The sequence below is a fragment of the Manacus candei genome, unplaced genomic scaffold (assembly GCF_025592945.1).
Source record: "Manacus candei isolate 608988 ecotype Guabito, Panama unplaced genomic scaffold, ASM2559294v1 h1tg000015l, whole genome shotgun sequence".
Lineage (NCBI taxonomy): Eukaryota > Metazoa > Chordata > Aves > Passeriformes > Pipridae > Manacus > Manacus candei.
In genome coordinates, this window is record NW_026138063.1 from 15,066,300 (window position 1) to 15,087,769 (window position 21,470).

Genomic DNA, 21,470 nt, shown 5'->3' on the forward strand with positions numbered 1-21,470 from the left:
TTAAAAACACATTGCATTTTATCTGATTTTCCATGTAACTCCATGTCCTTGAATTACCCTTTTCCTTCAAAAGGCGTTCAAAGACTTGCTTAGTTCTGAGGTCAGACATCCATAGCCATCCTCAACCCAATTACTTATAAATCTCTGTCCTTGACTTCTGTCTTAGGTCAGACAAAGCTGTATTTTTCTATATAGCTGGGCCTTAAATATGATGGTCAAATGTTTTTCAACAGAAAAATCAGCTTTCAATGGAATGAAAATGCCCTTGGAAAGACTCTGACTTTTCACTGAAATGTCAAGCATCTAAACCCAAAAACATTTTCAACTGAGAAATCAAAGATATTTCTGTTACAAATGTTATTTTAGCATCTTGCAGAAATTTGGTTCAGGTCCTTCACTCTGATCAGAGCTTTTCTGGGGGTGGAATAGTCAAGAACTACTAGACAGAATCCAGAATAACACCCACCATCACGCACATATACAGAAAATAATATTTAAAAAGGGGCAGACAGAGAGCTCTTGTCTGCAGTCTAGAGGTGTATATGCCAAAAATAGCAGAGGCAGCTGCTCCAGTGGTGCTCTGGAAGAAAATTATTAGCTATAGAGTCAAAAAATATATATTTTTAGTAAAGATGTCAATCTCTCATCTAGATCATGGCAATGCCAATGATCCAAATGGATGAAAGGAAATTGGCCCTCCATGGAACTTTTGTGGACTGCTGAAGTGTAACTAAAGAAAGGTAACTTCATTTAAGTCTTGCATGACACTGATACCCACAAATCATCACACACTAGATATCAGCTACTGCCACACTCTTAAGCCTTCTGGACAAAAAGCTATCAGGTTTCTGGAGTCCATAGCTAGCATCTGTTACAGCTCACTAACTCCCCAGAAATTGAGCATCTGTCCCTGGAAGAAAAAGTGCCAGGCAGAGGCATTGGGAACACCCTGCCCTAAACAGCTCCCTCCTTCACTGCTGCTTTCCTAGGTCCAGACACCCCAACTGACCACACACACAGGTTTGCTCTAACTTGCTGGGAGCAGAGGAAGTAGCATCACTGGTTGGGCAGAAAGGAGGGAAAAGCAATCCTTGCCCAGGAGAATCAGAGATTGTGCTAAACACCAGGGTGGGAACTGGATAACACAGAAGTGAATAAAGACATCATAGAGAGAGGATGGCCCCGGCTATCCAGGGCAATCTAGGGCCACCTACAAAACTAGTTACTGTAAATACTGCCACAACCTGGTAACTTTACTGCTGTTCACCAGTGAAACTTTCATCATCATGATGCTCATGAAGATTGAGTCTAGTTAACTTCAGGTTTAAGTCAGGTTCTCTGACAGTACTGAAGGTATCTATTGCCTGGGACACCTATTGTGTGCAACACCTGCAGTAAAATAAACATTTGAGCATCTGAAAGCTGTACATCACTAATCATGTTCTGGGTGGGATAGAGCTTTCCCTGTGCACCTTGCTGCAGCATCCTAACAACAGTCCTGCAGAGACAGAGAAATCTTTGCTTTGGTGCCAATTTCCATGAGATTTCAATGTGATTTGGATATTTTTCCAGAATAAGAGATAATAGTCCATTACTATAAATTGTATTCTTATGTATTAGAGACAGGATTTAAAAAAAAAAATTACTTTAAATCTAAATACTTTGCACAAAACATTTTTCTCAATATACTAAATGTTAAATGTTTTTTTGTTGACAAACTTCAAGCTATTATAACTGAGTACAAAGCCAATACAGTATTGTAAACTCATCCAAGAACTACAGGTTCACACACAAAGACAATGAAGTACTTATTCCACTAGTGGAGGGCAAAGAGGAGCTTAGATGATGTGCTCCCACAGAATGTTAGCAAGACAAATGAAGCAGAGCTAAGTAACTAGAAAGACAGGGTTTAGCAAGTGTAGTCACAGAGACATAACCTGGGACAACCAGGCACAAAAGATTAAATATTTCCTCAGGTACTAAATCAACCAACTTTCCAGAGGGAATTAACTTGAACAAGTACTTCTATGACTTTCCTAGTGCTGAACACCTTTTAAATGTGCTAACTAATTAAATTTATAAAGCCTAAATTTTAGGCTGCACAGGGCCTTTTACATCATAAAGTCTGAGCTCCTGGACATCAGGATACTTAAGTCTCACCTTGTATTGATTTCAGAAATTTATGTGTGCTAAAGGGTACCAGATATGAGAAAGGTATCCCTTCCCAATCAGAAAATACCAGCAATGGAGAGTTCATTACTTCCTTTAGGAATATGTTCCACTGATTAGTCATTATTAAAACATCTTGTGTGTTTTAGCACAGATTTAGTGTATTGTCTGCATTAAGTTATTTTTTAAATGAACAGTCCAGCATCACATTGGAGGTTTTTTCATTAAAAGGTACTTAAAGAGTCTATTAAGTCACTACTTCACTTTTTCCTCTAGTTTTAGTATTTTGGGAGAAGAAAGAGGGGGCTCTTTCTTAGATACTTCCCAAATTTTTGATAACCACTTCAAAACATAGACCACCACATCAGACAGTGTTCCAGCACTGGCCTCAGTAGTGTCTAACACAAAGGTTGGCACGCTACTTTTATTCCCTGCTCACTGTTTCCATGCATTGCTTTCCTTAGAGCTCATGAAAAGTCTTGGAGCTACAACCCACAAGCACTACAGGGAAGTTTGGCCCTCCCTGCTTGTTTGTTTCCAGGAATCCAGTTACAGGAAACATTTGAATGAACAGCTTACCAAGCATTCAAGGTATATCAACTCATGGCAGTTCTCCACTGGCAATTACTCTTTTAGGTCTATCAACCAGTCAATTCTTAACTAATTTAATGTATGTCTTATTGATACTGTGGAGAGATAATTTCATCATAATGCCATTTCAAATGCCTGAACAAAGCTTATTAAATGCAGGTCATTTTTATCAGATTTGTAATTTCATCTCAGGATAAAATTAGATTGGTCTGACAAGATCTATTTTCTATAGAAACAGCCTGAGCAGCCTTATATGTAGGTTAAACAGATGTTATTGTTTAACCTAAATGGTCTATATCTCCAAGAGGTTGAAGAAGGTCACTAGTATCAAACACCAGAAAATAAGTCTATTTTTACAATATATATTATGCAGTTTTAAACTAGTTATTATTCACTAATAAAAAAGTATAACTTTTGACAATTTACAATATTAAGCCTATTTTATACTTACTGCCCAGATTTCACTGTAAATTGGCTGAAGATAAATGTAGCCTACTTTAAAATAATTTACTGGAAATTTAAATAATGTCTAGTGAAAGGCAATAAAAATTCCCAATTTTGACAAAACCAAGACATTTATTTGAACCTTTGCTCTTCCTTTTCATTTTTTTATTTTAAGAATTTGACTTGAACTTTCCAGGCAGCTCATTTCCTGAGAAAGCAGTGCAAGCTCTGTATCTTCTAAGGGTGTACCTTGATGCCAGCAATTTCTATACTGCAGTGTTACATAAAATTCATTAAGTACTCAAAAATATGTCTGCTACTGCTAAGATACCCAGTGAGCTTATCAGTATGTTTTAAGTTTCCATACTTTCTACAGGTTTTCTGGGAGGCTCAGGTTTCTGTTTTGTTGGGGGGGTTGTTTCATTTGGGATTTTTCTATTTCTTTAAGGTGTCATCATGGATTTTGATTTAAAAAATTATTAGAGGTTATCCTTCTCCTGCCACATAAAAACTGACCTTCTATAACAAGACAAATCTAGATGTAGTGGTCCATACCAGAGTACTGGAAAGCCTTGCTCAGTCAGGTGTCTCTGGCAGTATTGTACACCTCATGTTGACAGGGGCTTGGAGGACTGTGTGACCTCAGACACTGCCTGACGTGCTAAGGAAGGCCTTGCCTTGGGACTCTTAATGGTGAAGCTCTGCACAAGAGCTTAGTACAGTTCAACAGGAACAATTCAGCCCTTAGACCTCACAAAACCAACACCACCTCAGTTTGAAGGACAAATCAAAATAACATGTACTGTACTTGGATTTTCACTTCCAAACACCTGCCACGACTTTAGCAGTTCACACAGTGATTCTTGTCCACTGCCTTAGCTCATATGGAAAGCTGGAAGCATGTCATGCCTGGTGCTGCTCAAAGCTCTTCCATTTGGGGAAACACGAGTCCTGAGAAGATTTCAGTTCTTTGCTTTATGTTCTTTTCACTGCCCTGGAGTGCTGTGGTTGTTACTGAGATAGCTCCAGCCATGCCATTGCAGAAGACCAGTTCTTTACAGGACCATGCTATCCATGCTCCCCTCACTGGCTTAGAAGTCATTCTGATATCTGACACGTCTTAGTCAAAGGCATTCCAGGAAACCAAAGCAAGCAAGGCTGCTAAATTATAAATAAAACAAATCCTGAAAGCTGAAACCTCAGAGCAGAAAGGACCATGCTTTGCTTCCCTTCCACAGCAGACTGCAGAGCTATGTAAGTGTGCCAGAGGCAGTTAACTGCGCTGCTGAAAAACGGGTCCCCTCTGCACGCAACAAAATTCTGTAAGAATTCTGAGATGTCAAGTGCGTCCAAGTGACCAAATTCCTTCTTATGCTTTCTCACGGGGGAAAATAGATCAATGGGATTAGTTATCTAAATGTTGTCATCCAATTCATCTGTCAACAGCAGCTGCCAAGCAATAATTTGACTATAGTTTTATGTGGGGAAAAAAATAGCTGCAGAAAAAAGGAGGTAAACTGAGCATAAGGTCACACAGAGTTAGGCTTTTGAATAGAAGTGTAAACCTATAAGTGTAGGTCTAAATCAATTAAAATGTGAAGGTACTTGGAAGTGAGCCATTATAGTGAAATCTGAGTAGCAAACAGTTTTGAAATCAGATCTGGATTGGGAGTTGAGAGCAGGGATTGTCAGAGATGGGAAAGGAAAAGAAAAGCAGTGATCTCAATAAATGCGCTTCTTAACCAAGTCACATTCATAGAATAACTACACCTGCTCATGCACAGTATTGCTGGCTTTTGTATTATGAGCAGCTCATGACTGAAACCCCAATAAGTGACCTCTCTATCTGCAATAAAACCCAGAATGAGAAAGCCTGATGCTCATTCATGCACCGTGCTTTCCCCGCCTCTGTCACTGCCTGTGTTTGTGCCCATGCCAGCACCAGTACATGTGCACAGTGTATTGCAGTAATAAATAGAAGGAATCATGCCACCATAGAAGTCACTTGTCACACTGCCTTGTTCCCAGCCTCCCCACGTTTCTCAAACCTTCTCCACCACAGCTCCCTGTCCTCACTCCACACACCATTCTCCAGCATTCCCAGCTCACAGGAAAGCCTCTTGTGCTCAGACAGTTATCCTGCTCCAGGCTGGGACAGTGATAGGAGCACTGAGATGAGCCATCCCAGCTGGAAATCTAGCATTCGCTTTTGCTATTTCTGTTTTATATTTGATAAGCTTCTCTGCTGATCAAAAGGCAGTTTGATCTCTTAATATGTATCTTCTGTTCTGTTATTTTAATCTGCCACTGTTCATAAACAAAGTATCTAGTTTACCTATTCAGAATTTTAAGCTCTAATTTGAATTGAGTATTGAATATTAGGATAAATATCTCATATTTCTTTCTGTGTTCACTAATTTTTATTTATTGGATATGTGCCATAATTCATTATCCTCAATTGTTCTTTGCACTGGAATTTGGTTTTCTAACTGGTCTTTATCTGATTTAAAATATCCTTACAACAGCAAAGATCTGGCTTGCCAGAAGGCTGCTTTCTTTGGATTACAGCAAAACCTATTCCTGGGCAATGTGTTTTCACTTCTTCAACACTGAGCCCCCTCCACTTCTTAATGTGCTTTCTTCACAAACCTATTAGAGACTTCCAACTTCATCCAGCTAGCTAATTGTGCATATAACATGGATTACACATTGGTAAAAGCTCCTAGAGGATCTGAAGACAATCTCTGGACCAATCTGCTCATGGGAGTAGAGATTTTCAGAGGCTATATTAAACTGAACAAGCTTTCTATTAACAAGACTCTACAAAGGCTGTCCTGCTCTCAGTGGCACAGCACAGTGAGACTTAAAGATGGCTTATTTTGAGCCAGTCCCAGCACCTCACACTCATTACCAAACCAGCCAGAAGTACAACACGCTACTGAGTAAAATACACTTCTGCAAAAGGGCTAAACCATGTCCTGAACATGTCACATAGCTTTGGAATCTACTTCCATACCTGAAATGAGCATGGTTTCTCACAGTCACACAATCAAATAAGCAATGATGTATTCCCATGTTCTCCTATTGCTGTCAGTGTGGCCAAGGGCTTCACGCAGCACAGTCATGCTGGGCCAAGAGAACAGCACTCTGCTCTGAACTCTTACCATACCAAACAGTCCTCAAAAGCTTTTTCAGAATTTTCCTTTTCCTCGGAGCTACTATTCTCTTTCACTTCTGCCACAACACCAGTCTCCTTATTTACTCTTTATCCCATAGTCTTCTGAGAAGGGAAGAGAGATTCTGTTATCTTTATACAGATTTTTTTTTTCTAAAAGATACAGTGAATTATCACTTTTGTTTCTGGTTTTGTTAATATTTTACAAAAACAAGCAAGAATCAGAATAAAAGCCATGCTGCTCCTCCAAGACTTCCTCCATGTTTGTATCTCATCCTTCTACAAAATTGTGCAAGAAATTCCTTACAGGATTTTCTCCTAAGGGATCATATTTCCCTTTCAAGTTGTACCTTTATAACTGTGAGAGCATCCTTTGACTCTTGGCAATGCTGAAGCTGGAGACTTGTCAAAAACAGTCTCCACAGATCTGTGAACTATTTTAACTGTTATTGCACTGTTATATCTAATGCAATGATGAAATATCTCATATGATTTCCTGAAAAAATGCCAAATAATTATTTTTCTAGTTGAAGACAATTTTGGTGTGCTGGCTTTAGCTTTCAATCTGCATCACCAGAGGTCCACAGCAAAAATATTACTCCAGCTGCTGCTTACAAAGTTCCAGCAACCATTTTATTGCCTTGCTTTCACTGCAGTATTTTAGTTTGAGTAGAATGATGTCCATTTGTTTGGAAAGTCTTGTTCCCCACTCCTTCCACCACCCTCCTGGTCCCAAAGTTCTCCTGTTACAGAATAGAAACACTACAACCATTGCTACCCTCAGGACCTGCCTTAGTAGGTGCAAATTCATTGTACCTGATATAATTTATTGATGTTTCTCAAAGTTTTAACACTTTCCCTTTATTTGAGTCAGACCTTCCCTCTCTTCCTCTGTGATGCAACTGAAGTAATTCATTTGAACAAAACCAATTTGTATGTATACTTTGCTGCATTTCATCTTTAAGGTTTACTCTCCCTGTATGTTGAAATGATTCTACTCGTGGTGCCACTGCCATTAAATTGTCATTAGCAAGGTGTGTAACCACTGCCAGTCCTCATTCTCCACACATCTGTTCTCTGGAATACCATCGGGCAGATGGTGATGCCAAGGACAATCTCATGGAACACAGTCTTCCACACAGAGTGCAAAAATCCCTCCTAACTTGCCTGTGCCTCTAAATCCGTTCCCCCTGCCAGCACCAGGGTTCAAGCATTTTATACACTGACTGTGCTTCATGTGAAGAGCTTCAAAGTGATCTCATCTGAGGCAGCTGGCACCTGAGACTTTCTAAGGCTTTAAGGGTCTATGCACAGCCAGGTCACAGCAGTGTTCATCCCTTCTGATGCAATAATTTAGCTTACTCATACCATAGGTATCTCCAGTTTTGTAGTCATGCTAAATGTACCATCTGCAGAAGTTCCTTTTCTGCAGGAAAAGAAACCCTATTGCCAAGCCATGGGTAGACTGGTTTTGCAATGTCCTGAGAAGTTTTCTGTATCTTCACACATGCCAGGAAATATTTTTAATGAAATTTTCCAAGGTGAAATTTCTTTTTATGAATCCCATGTTCACTCAGGTTTTCACAAGCTTAATAATTTTAAAGTTTTCATTTCTGCTGCTGGATTGGCGCCATAGTTATTACACGGAAATTTACACACTTTTTATCTTTTTTTTATTCTAAATGCATTTAATATAATATTTCCTAATTATAAAAATAGATGCCTTTCATACACTCTTATTTTTCCTAGGTATGGAGGATGTTGTGTTTGACTTCTTATATTTTGCCTCATGAATTCTACATTCTCATGTCCTGAGGCAAGATTCATTTCACCAGGTTTTAGATACTTAATTATTAGCCACCTAAGTCTAATTTAGTTTTTTTAGACTCTTTTATAGTTGATAGAGGGAAAGAAATTCATTCTAATCTCAGTTCATTCCAATCCTGCAGTGCTGGATTTAACTGCATTGGGATTTGGCCATTTCTCTTTATTGAGGAAACAGTAAGACTGGTAGGTTAGATGTCTTTCAGATATCCAACTGCAGGGTGTCTGCAGACAGGGGTAACACATCCTACCAATGATGTCAACTGAAAATCACACATACACTTCAGAAGAGTCACATGCATGTCATCAATGCTGATGGCAACACAGTCTGACCTCTTCACTGTGTGTGGAGCTGACTCATGTGCATCTCTGTTGGTGCAAGTTAGTTGGTTGTATTTTTGTTCACGCTTTCCATTTGTTTGAGGTTTTGGGTTTGTTTGGTTTGTTTGTTTGGGGGTTTTAGGAGGGTATTAGGGAGGTTGGGTTTTTGGGTTTTTTTTTTTGGTAGATGAAGGGTCATTTCCTTGTTACTATACAACTGATGTCAGGGAAGCTTTTTCTTCTTCTCTTTATCTGCCTCACATAGTCTGCATCTTCCAAAGCTCCTTCTAATGTTAATTTGTCTGACATTATTGCCTCTTTGTATATTCCTTTTGAATCTTATATGAGTATTCTCCCATCCTCTGCACAATCTATCCTATTTTCAAAAGTAGCTGCAGTACCATTCATCCGTTATATAAGCAAGTCTTCACTTATGTTTTAAGATTTTTTCTTTCTTACATAGAGGTGATCTATTCAGAATATAATAGGTTTCAAATATCTAGAGTAAGATGTCTGTTTTCCTCTCTGCTTTAGTGAGCTCACAACTAAAGACTGGTCTGCAAATATCCCAGACATTTTACTCAGCACATATAAGAGAACAAGCCACTTCTCAGTCTGCAGCTACTCATGTATAAAAAGACCTGACTAAGAACAGTTCTATTAACTTCCTCCATTTTTCCCACATCTCTGCAATACTTCCAGTTTCAAAGTTGAAAGCAGAAAATTTTCAGCCATATTCTGCATGACAGCCAGAGTTAATTCTTAGGGTCTGACATTACATCTGGGTCTAGAATCTAAGTCAGACAGACTTTCCTGTAAGGACACATTGGACTAGATTTTATTAATACTGATTTTCATCATCCTCCCTTCTCTCAGACATGAGAAAGAGAGAAGGAATCTTATCAAAAAAAGACCTGATTACTTGACTTTGCAGAGCAACTGTATGATTCCTTTTATCATCAGTTGTTTAATATTTTAAGTTAGAGCAGGAATTTTCAAATTTTTTTACACCTCTCTATAAAAACATTACAAAGTCACAAATAACTAGAGTAGATTTTGCTAGAAACAACTATAAGTTTAAATATCATTTAGACCAGATTTAGTGATTCCTTCTCCGCTTTCTCCACAGTGCAGATCAGGTTATCTTGTTAAATCACTGCAGATCTCATGGTCTTTTCAAAAACATAATTCTTATTCTGACAATTAAACCTAACACAACCATTGCCCAAGTTTTCAACTCCGATAACTCCCCATCCTCTGGTAGGTAAGAAAACAGCATCCTCTCTTGCAAGAGCCAGAAGAAAAGACCCCTGTAAAACACCTCTCCTTTGGGTCATTTTAATCCTCTGTGCACGCACTTAAGACCCGGCGATGTCTCTGAGCCTCCCCAGCTCAGTCACGCACACAAGCTGTGCTATAAAGTACACAAATAATCTCAGTCAGCTGGTAGCAGGAGTCAGCCACGTGCAGAACTCAGCCAGATAAAAGTTTCATGGTTTGCCTGCTCCCACTCAAACACTACCAAAATGGAAATGTTTGATCTTTAGGCTAACACATAGCTAATACCAAATTAGCCTTTAAAAAAAACCATCACACACAAACCGAACAAAGAGCAAAACCTCAGTTGTCATTATCGCAGAAAATAGGTTAAAGAATAGAAGTGACATCTTTACTTCAACACATTTCTTGTGTATATTTCTTCATAAGCACAACAAAAAGTAATATTAAACTCATAAGTAATCTACAAAATAAAAATATTTGCAAAAGCGACACTAAAACAAAAGGCTGCAAATCTCAAGAAATCTTAAAAACACTGGACGAAAGATGGATTTGGGGAGTGGTGGCATTAAGTTCTAGAGACTCATGCCTACAGCAGAAATATAGCACCCATCAGTAGACTATCAAATAACATACATGTAACAGATGTGTACTTATACCAGTTTGATAAAGGAGAATATTCTCTAGAAAATTTGCCATATGTAATTTTGGCTAGTATCACAAGAATTCATGTGCTTCGGGGCTATTTAATAGTAAATATAGTGTGAGCAAGTTTGCCCTTAGAGAGGATGGGACTGCCTTCAGTTACAGAGTCCCCACTATGTGATGAGGCAACTCATGCCATCTTTTGGGCCAAATGCAGGGCTTTACAGAACTGCCTTATATATTTCCAACTGTGACTACATCTGCTGCTTTGCTGGGGGCTGGGGGGTGTTTGTTTTAGGATTTTTTTGTTGCTGTGGTTGGTTTTTGTCACGAGTTCCCCCTTGAACAAGTTATTTCTCTCTTACTATGATGTTTTTCACAGCAGAGTCACAGCTGTACTAGAATTTTGTTCCTCCAACAAAAGAAAAGTGAACCAAGTCAAAACAGGCACATTTTCACCAGAATATATTCCCCTATCTGAACATGCTAATGCTATTTAATCAAAAAGACAAGTAGTGATTTTTGCCAACACCCTCAACATTGGGAGGAACATGTCAATTTAACAAAGTGCAGTCACAGGAATTTTTAGGTTCTGATTTTTTTTCCTAATATAATGTCAAAATTGGTTTTACATCTCAGAATTTTGTGCATAATGAAAACCTAAACATTCTGCAACATGGCTAGTGTCAGCAGTGCTTCTCATCAAATTTACCTGAGACTTCTCACTTGAAAAGGGTCTTTCAGGTTTCCTGTATTTTTGTGAAGCAGGAGGAAGATTTCCATAATACATGTTTATTTCAGACATAATATTAAAGAAAAGCACATCACACAATTCCATGGTTTGGTTCCTCGGGAGATTATTTTTAAATGCACTGCACTTAGAGCAGAGACCTCACATTCCACCTTGAAGATGGCTTTTGCCATTTCTTTGAAACTCTAGTCTAAATTAGATCACATTGAAAACCTGGGCCTTTTTGCAAGAGTGTGAATAACCAAACCACTTCTCAGTGTCGAGAGCTAAATTCTGAAGGTCCTGCTGCTACTGAGCACACAGGACCCCCCACCCCAGCCCTTATTTGAATTGTTCAGCCCCAGCAAACACCCTCCCTGTGGTGTAACTCGGGGCCACGTGGTTCACACACTTGCCTTCTGTGCTCATTGCTGGGCAGCACAGCACAGGACAGGGCAGAGGCAAACTCAGAAGAGACACAAGCTGAACCAGCAAGGGGGAAACATTCAGATGTCAGGTATCAGTGAGACAGAAAGGGAGGGGAACTGTGTCTGACTAGTGGTGAGGGAAGACAAACTGCTTGGGCAAAGAGAAGGTCAAATAGCAAAGAGAGGACCCAGGGTAACCATTTCTGGCATGAGAACCGAGAGTGGAATCCTGGAGATCAACAGGAAAATTGGTATTTTATTATAAAAGCAATGCATGGTAACATGCCAGTGCTGTATAAGGATTAAAATTCTATGCACATGCAAATACTGGCATTCTGAATTCAGTTTCACAACTTAGAAGTTACCACCTTTACAATATTAATGATGTTGTTTAACACAGTGTGTTGTATGGCTTAGTCTGAGCCACACAGGTGGGCTGCTCTGCCCACAGAGGGTTGAAATGCAAACCTCTCCTGCTATCTTCTCCCTGTCCCTGATCAGGCAGGCATGAATTCGGTTCAACTGTAATTTCTGAGTTATGCCAAGAGGTTACACTTAGGCTGCTTTAAAAATTGGAAGAAACTTAGTGTAATAGAAAAAGGTAAGTTTTGCACTATTTAAATTACTTCTCCCTGGAGATGTAACCAGAGCAGCTGGAGCGTGATAAGACTTCTTGCCAGCCTTAAAATGCTGTAGACCCATGTCTGATACACTTTTGAAATGCCAGCGCAGCACACAGATTTTTCTTCCTCTTCTATGCTGCACTAAACGAGGCGATTATGTCTGTAATGCTATAAAGCAACTGTGTCAACGGTAAAGAAGAAACATTTATGGCATAGGTTATTAAAACAATGAAAAATAGGCCAGTGCAATTTAAGTTCCTTTAGTGGGCTGAATAATAACTAGTTAAATAAGGAACAAAGATAAATAATTTATTACAGAATCATCACAACAAGCACAAGAAAATTGCATTCACTTTAAACTGCATCTCAAGAGGCTTCAAAGCAGAAGCATGGATAATACACAATGAATGTGTCAGAGTACAGGCAAAAGGAAGGGGATTTAGAGAACCTGTTGCAAAATGAAGTAATCACTCAAATCCAGGACACTGCTGTACACACACACAGCAACCAATTAAATACACAAGACACGAGAGTTTATGTTAAAAGTAGTAGTGGCTCAAAGGACTGGAGGCTACTGTGGTGGCTGGGTAGATTGCCTGCTTCAGCATGCAGCCCCTACTGCTGCATGGCAAAAACAGGACTTGCTTTTATAGAGTGGTAGAAAAGCTCATTATGAAATTATAAGACTCCTTACAAATAAGGCCTAGTTCAGACACCATCAGATTAAGAAATGTAGAGGAATATTCATCTTCAGTTACTTATTCTGGAAGAGAATAAAAGAAGAGAGCAGACAGAACTCAGTACAATCAAATGCAACTTCCACTACAAGCCTGTACTTTTCACACTCAGTCTGACAGCTCAGTTCAAACAGTTCAAGTTGTTTGTAACAACAAAGCAAATATTTCCAAAGATTAAAAACCAGAAGATAGGCTTGTATTTCCATTTTTGGCCTTTTAATTAGGCTTATCTGAAGTGCTGAAAACAGAACAACTCTAATTGATGGTTTTCATACTTTGCTTTTTAATAATAGCTCTTAATTGCTTGGCAGTTTGGGGTTTCAAATAAGACTGGGAATTGATCAGAAGAGGATTTTTGTCTTGATTTTACTCCACCAAAAATGAGATAATCTAAACCTTCCCCCCACAATTTGATCTCATGAGATTCCCACCTTGATCACGGCTCTGCTAAGAATATTGAAATCTCACCATTTTTTTTGAACCAGATTCAATTAATGTTTCACACTAACTCAATATATGACCTTGGATAAAGAAATCACCCAATTTTCCAGCAGCTCCAGCTTAACTTTAAAAAAACAAAAAAAAAATACAAATGAACACACACAAACTCCATACACTATAGAACAACTTCCATGGCTGCAGTACAGAGACCAGAACAAGTTATTTGGCCTTTCAATTTGTAACTGAGATAAGCATATTATACATAACAGTTTCTTCAGGATAAAGAACTTGTACTTTGTATGTAAAGCAGTGAGACCATAAACAACCAATACTGAAAGCAAAGGAGGCACTGGTGTGATTAGGTCTAAGAGTCAGTGTTCCTCCCTCAATATTTGTACAATATTGCAGCAGAACTTGTATCACTACTCAGTGTTACGTTTGTTCCTCTCTTCTTTAAGGAAGCAGGGAGAAAGAGTGGGGAAGATGGCACAAGCAAGGAAGCAAGAGAAAGGAGCAGGGCAGAGAAAGTGGGACAACAAATCAATAAAGCAAATTTTTCCTAGCAGCAAAAATAGCTGACAGACCTGCTTGCCAAAGAGCACTGAAAATTACTTTGCGAGTAAAAGTAGCAGAGAAGATAAGTCGGCTTGAGGGACTCACGGGAGAGCTGCTATTGACAGACACGCAGGTGATGTAATTGCTCGAGATGAACGGGTTTTTCTTTTATCTCAGAAAAAGCACTTCTGGATGAAAAGACTAGAAAGACAGGTGTGAGACAATAGCACAAAGCCTCTTTCTTACTTAATTTTATATAAAGAAGCATTGATGTATCAAGTGTAAAACAAACGTGTTGAATGCTGAAAGTAAAGTATTACAGAGAACAGCTTATGAACACTCCCAGCAATAAAGAAATTTAATATTTGATGAAATAGACTTTGTCTACTGAAGAAACGCACTGACTTTACAAAAGATGGAGTATAGGTAAGAAAATGTTCCCTACTGTTCTTACATAAATTGGCTGATAGAGTGGCATCTTAAATTGTCCTCTTTACTCTTCTAGTCTACTGTTTGTTTAAAGTGTGATCTCTTATGCAATTTTAACAGGAAACAATCTAGTACACTCTTCCTCTCTTCCAGCTCCTGCTGCATCTGTGTATCCCATGACACATTGCCTTCAGCCATTCTGGTACCCTTTCAAAACAGGTTTTGAGCATCAAATCGTTTGGGGTTTGTTCTGGGGTTTCTTTTTTGGTTTGTTTTTTTTTGCTATTACTGAAAAATATTAGATAAGAACTGGTGACAGGTGAATGTATGCAGTAGTGGGCAGGTAAAGAGAGAGTCTTTTCTATATTTCCATTTAGTTAGATGATTTCTGTGTGCTTTAAAATGAAATTTCTTTGTGTAATAGAGCAACCTGTTGATATCAGTGACCCTACAGGACATATTCTTTAACAAACCTCACAGATATCTAAAACCTATCTTAACCCACGCTGGTCCACCCCTCACAACAACATTACCTGAATGGTGCAACCCTGTTGCCAGGATTCTGACCAGTCCCACTGCATATGGGGTAAGTACCTACTTGGCTAATTGTTCTCAGGATGTTATCCAAAACCTGCCACTTCTGATCAAACACTTTGGTATAGTCCCTTTTCTAAAAACTTCTTACTTTCAGTGTAAGAATTATACAATTTCTTCAGAGCTGTGAAGATGAGGTCTCAGAAGGTACAGTGCCACATTTCCACTACTGGCCACTAAATACCATGAGTTTCAAATATGACTGATATATTCTAAATAATTCAGCCAGATGCTGAAAGTATTGGCTACCCATCAACGAGATTCAAGCATTAAAATTATCTAAAATATCTGAAGGGTAGGTTATGTTTCTAACACTGCTCAAGTGCAGAACATGATAGGCAACTATTTGCTTTAATCAACAATAAAATGGTAAAAGAACATCTGAAAAAAAAAGCAAATAATGAAACAAAATGGAAGCAAAATTGCACTAGACTTGTTCTTCATTTAAGGTTTAACAAAAATCCTCCTCAAGAGTCTCTCTTCCACAGATTTTTTTCTTTGTTTGAATACAGGATCAACTCAAGGATGGTGACACAGATTATATCATAAATAATGATGAATTGACCGAAAACTATGAATCATCTGCTCACATACCAGTGCCAGCACGGGACAGGACAGGCTCCACCCAGGCTACAGGCAAGGAAGATATTCAAGAAGGAGATCTGGGATTAGGAGGGTACAAACTCCAGCTTCAACCCCAGATGAATTCCCCAGCATGAACAGGGAAACGTTAATGACAAGAAAGAAGACTAAAACAAAGAAGCAAAAGATCCTATTATGTGAACAAGAGGCCAGAAAAATGTACTAAGCACAAAAATCAAAGACAACTCAGATTTCACCAAATAAATGCCTGCTCCTCCCATAAAAGTAGTTTACTATCATCCATATACCTACAACAATGTGCAGGTTTTCTGACTTAAGCAGATGTAGGGCAGTATCAGCCCGCTGTAAATACAGTACAGTCATGTGTTGGCTCAGCACTTGACTGTACCTCTCCCCTCACATGTACCCAGGCCTTTGAATGTTGCTTAGAGTCTTAGCAAGTTGGAATGGAGAGAAATAGCTTCCTGCTCACATGATGACAGCTCTTCTATACAGCTGGTCCTGAAAAGATCCACAGTTAGCTACTACTCCAGTAGCTATTACATTTATAAGGAAGAAGCAGAAGATTTCTTGTCCAATGTGTATGTAATCTAAAAATGTTTAAAACACACATTGCAGTACCTCAGTCTCGATAGATAAATCTCCCTCAAGCTCACAGTACAGACTTTCCCTGACAACCAGCCAAACATGTCTTCTAAATGCACATATAGCCTAGTCCATATAGGGTTTCACCAACTGAATATCGACAGTAGGAGGCATTGAAGTCCATAAAATCAGCAACAAACACCCTTTTATGGCAGCACTGAATGGGCACGGCCACTATTTAAACAGCAGTTATTCCTCAAGGCACTTGTCTTTAGGGCCTGGCAACACACAAAGCTTACATGGTGGGAAAAGTTTTGTTGTTTTCAAAGATCATTCTAAACATATGTTTTGATTTAACTGTTTCTTTTGTTATTGTTCAAGGGGAGTTGTTTCTAATCATATATTTCTGCAAAACAGCTATTTCTTAAGACTGTCTGCTCCAAGGAAAAACTTGTCTGTCTCTAGTTAAGCTGGGCACTCAATATCACACTAGCAATGAGGACAGTGGTGGTTAGATACTAAAAAAATCCCAAGAGGAGAGTTTATGTATCAAAGTATTAATTGTTCTGCATAAACACAGTAACTGGATGAACAGCTGGTCAGCCATACATACAGCTAAGCTGCCATATACTACTATCAAGCATTAGTACAGATCAGCTTTGGCACATATCAGCTAAGCAATGCAAAACCAGGGATAGAGCCAGGCTTTCATTAGAGCACGTGCCTTTTCCCACCACAGAAGTTTCAACTATCTATGCATGATGATATTCGTACTAAGTCAAAGCATCAGTTGTCAAGATCATTCTTAGCATATAAAGACAATGGGCAAGCAAGAAATTTGAAATCTAAAAGAATAAAAATCAAGCCATCTCCATTAATAGTCCTAAAGCTGAATAGGTCTTGATTTCATCACAGATAGAACCTGAAATACAAATGCAAATATAATCAAGTTTTAGTTATCCTTTTCCAGGCTAATTAATTTCTGGTTAAAAGTGACTATTAAACAGTCATTTTAAGCATAAATTTGAACACTGAAGCTCTACGTGCTGTTATGAAAGATCAGAAGCTTAAACTGGCATTTTATTTTCCCCTAAACACTAATCAAGGAGCTTCAAAGGATCTTAATCCCAACGTGGTTTAAAACAAATAATATTCAGGCATGATAAGTTCTTAGAAGAACTAATGAATTTCCAACTCCATGCTTTGCTTTGTTTAGCTGCATGAGGTGGGGAAAGATGCACAGCAGGTTGCAAGCAGGGATGGAGAATGGATAAGGAGGTAAGGTTTTATGGGCAAGTACTGTCTCCCAGGGCATGCTCTGCAGTGCACAGAAGAGAACAGAGGCAGCATAGGCAGGCAGAGACACACTGGAGTGAGGTGAATATGTGGCAACACAGAGAGAGGGTATTCTCGTGGATGGTTGCTAACACAGGCCTGACTTCAGCAGCCAGACTTTCTGATTTCAATCTTCAGAAGTATTGAGTGCAAGTCAGGCGGCTTCTTAAGCTTCTTGGGAAGCATGGATCCCAGTCTTTACATTACAGTGGAAATCAATAAACTGCTGTAGTATTATGAAGATGCAAAGTTGTATTTCACAATTGCTACACGAACTGGAAATGACAAGCTCTTCACCAACAGTTCTGCTCTTAGATTCTACTCTGAAATGCACTCTCCAGCATATTGTATGGGGTTTTTACTGATTTATTTATTGTGCCTATGCCCAGATTTCTCACATTTGTGCAATGTGATAAATGGAGAGCTCTGGGGTCTGAAATTATCTGTTTGTAAAAAAGTCTGTAGCAAATACTTTTCACATTTGTTCTACCCAGATGCCTTCAAGGGCTACTTTACTTGGTAAAGAAAGTCGTCCCTTCTGACAGAGGAGTCATACTTCCCATCTTCACAGGTCAGATCTTTATGCTAAAACTGTCAAGAGGCTGAATCAATGGTCTTAACAGGATGGGTACCATGCTCAACAACTGAAGCATCACTGGCTTTTAGGAAAACTACTAATACAAGCTACAAGCAAACCTGAAGCTTCTACTAAACAGCAATAAGAGTCTCAATTGTCCATTATGCTGTTCAGCCTTCCTATTTCCTAATTTTAAGGTATTCTTTTCATGACATGCAGATCAAGAGAGTTAAAACAACATTAGAGCAGATGATATATTTGCATTCAAGAAGAAATTACAACTAGTAATTCTGCATGACTTTAAACAGAAATGGATGTTAAGAGAGGCCTTTAATGTTAATTTACAGTTCATACACAGGAGATTTAAACTACTCAATATCACATAGTGTTTGACTGAATGTGCAAGTCATTCATGATAAATGTGAAGCTACTCTTCGTATCTGAGTTAATCTAATAAAACAGTGCTTGGAAAATGAAATGTAATATATACTGTCAAAATGTAGTGACTACATACTGAGTATGAAGGCCAAAATTATAGGAAAGGTGGATATCTACAATATTACTAAACCTTTCAGGTTTCAGAAGCAATAACTGAAATTTTATACTGAACTGTGGAGAGCACTGGCTAAGGTTGAAAGCAGTGGAATGAATTCTGGACATACAGCACAACCAGTCCAGAAAGACACTGTACTAAAAATATCAGATCACTATGATAGCTTTCACAGAGAAGTGCAACATTTGGTAACCCCACTGAAAGCAGGGGTCAGTGAAAGTAAACATCTATGTAGTTGCATTAAAAGCTCAAACTTGTCCATAGTACCACACCAGGGTTATCTCCAAACCAATCAACCCTGTGCATAATTTAAGCCACTGAACTCATTGTATTGAAGCCCTGAGAGCAGGTCACACCCTTTCCACCTACTACTCACTGAAGTACCTTGCTGACCCAGGACAGTCTGTTCAGTGGGTCTTTGTTTCCCTTTCAAAGCTGGTCTGTATTTTGCTATCAGCCAGCAAGTAATGCTGAGCTCAGTAGCAGCCTGAGTGCTGTGTACACTTGGGTACAACACGAATGCAGCAATATACAGAAGTCTATTTTAGATGCACATAAACATTACATGTGTGCTTTCAAAATCCTTTCTTCTCAGAGACTGAGAAATCTTAGGATACAAATATTAACCATGAACTTCGGAGAACAAAGATGATACCCTGAATATTCACTTTACAGGTCAGAAAATACTACTTCTGAAGACAAAATTGTTTTTCCCCTACTTCCTTCTAGCAAAATGGAAAATAGCCCTTTTCTACATCTTAAAGTAAACCAGTTCTGAACATTTTAAACAACTTAACACAAGCAAGCTCATCTCTAGTAATATAGTCCCAACAGACAAATTCTACTCAGTGAACTATAAATGACTTGTCAAAGCTTTATTTTATAAAGTCTTTTAGAACTTGACAATTCTCCAGTTGATCCAAATTTTCTAAGCAAGTATTAGTTTATCCCACAGTCTTGGTCCCACTACCAGTCAATTTTCAGATCATGAAATCCCCTCCTTTTTGTTCTTGTTAACACACACATTTTTTACACCATAATCACATAGTCAAGTGCACAGTTCCGAACAGTACAACAGAAAACTTTGCCAGTGTAGTACTTCTCTCTTTATTCATCCCTTTCAAGCAATTAAAAGAATAAGACAACCTAGTGCAAGCATGGGCATCAGCTAAGCCAAGATCCCCTTCAACAGTCTTGTGGTGCAAGTTACACTTCCAGTTTGAAAACTCCCAACTGAACATCCTGGTATGTGTTTAAAAATGCAGACAAATTCCTCAAAAAGCAAAACAATGTCAGTCAGCTCTGTGGTGCCCACCTATGGCCCAGGTTTGTCTTTCCTCTGTGAAAGGTACAGGGACTTTCCTACAGTTACCCCAAGGTAACCAGGTCTCCATCTCCAACTTTGGCTCAGCTCCTAACAGCTCCTTGGCACCACCAGCATAGGCCCACTGCAGCTGCATTACTGTCATGGAATTCCACAGCACAAACCCACAGCCTTCATGTTTCCAATTAGCAAATTGGAATTCCAACCCTTCCAGCTTTCCCACTGTAAACAACCACACTGGCTTCCTCCCACACCAGCCCACCCTGGCTCTGGGCAGTCTTCCCTCCACACACCAGAGGAGGCAGCGAGTGCTGCACCACATGTGTAACAAGAATTATTCTGCTCACAAATAAACCTTTTTTTCACCAGTGTCAGAGCAGAGGCCACATTTTCTCCAGCTAATTCAGTGTTACTGGTCAACATTATTCCTCTACAAAAATCATATCTGAGGTATGGAAGAACAAATATTGTTTCAGGCCTCAGAGGATCCCAAATCCGAGCATGTCAAATTAACACCATCCTTCTGAGAAAACAGCAGGGCTTGAAATTCTGCTGCAGGAAGCAGCAGAGAATATCCAGGAGTGTTTTCCAGCTACTGTTCTACATCATTGTTTACCACATGCTGTCTGTTCCTGGTATGTAACAGCAAAGGCAGATGGACAAATAAAATACTGGTACTTTATTAACAACTTGAAACTAGAGAGAGCCACATACATAACAATCTAAACACTGAAAGAAATAACCTTATGCCATGGCATTGGACATTACATAAGCGAGTTGAAATAGGGTAATATCCCATAAGCATAATGAGATTTCTTATTCCAGAGGTACAGGACCTTTAGAATGCATGCCTGACTGGAAATGAAAATATAAAAGAGAAAGGGACATGAATAAATGAATGATGAAGGAAGGAAAGGGGGAGTAAGGGCAGGAAGAATCAGTGCCAAAGATATTCAAATTGAAAAAGTTGAGAAAGATATTCATAGCAACTGCAGGCTAAACTCCAAATTAGGTGTTTGACAGCAGTGTGAGAAACTAAGGGTTAGCTTAAAGAACACTCCTAAAAACTTTGCTGAGCCATAGATAGTCCTGACACTACAACTGCACTGCAAAATCCTAGGCATTCCACAGGCCTAAAAGGTATCTGCCAGCTGAAGGTTGACCAAATTTAAAGAAAATGAGGAAAAAGAACCCAAGGTGAAAGGTTAATCCTTCAATAGCACTGTTGGCAAAGCAATAAAAGCAACACAAGCTTGATATTTGCAGAAGTGCGGAAAAACAACTGAAGATATAACTTCTTCAGTCTTCCTTATTTCATCTCTCCCTCATTCACCAGCTGTTCATTTTCTTCACTAAGTTGTCTCTTTCACCATTTCTGGTTTACCTTTACTTTAAAATGAAATCTTTACTTTTCCCACCCCTTGGGCTAGCAAAATTTTATGAAGTCCTATTCTCCCTCTGCATGATATTCACACCCAACACAGTTTTAACAGTTCTTCAAAAAGCAAC

At 38.9% G+C, this 21,470-nt stretch overlaps 1 protein-coding gene across 1 annotated transcript in view; it reads left to right on the plus strand.

Annotated features, from left to right (window-relative positions):
- SLC9A9 (solute carrier family 9 member A9) overlaps positions 1–19,474 on the plus strand; it is a 183,600-nt gene extending 164,126 nt beyond the window's left edge. The window contains exons 15-16 of the mRNA XM_051782060.1: positions 14,871–14,976; positions 15,497–19,474. Of these exons, the coding sequence (XP_051638020.1) occupies positions 14,871–14,976; positions 15,497–15,703 (313 nt within the window). The 3' untranslated portion in view covers positions 15,704–19,474. The remainder of the gene's footprint in view (positions 1–14,870; positions 14,977–15,496) is intronic.
- The last annotated feature ends 1,996 nt before the right edge of the window (positions 19,475–21,470 follow it).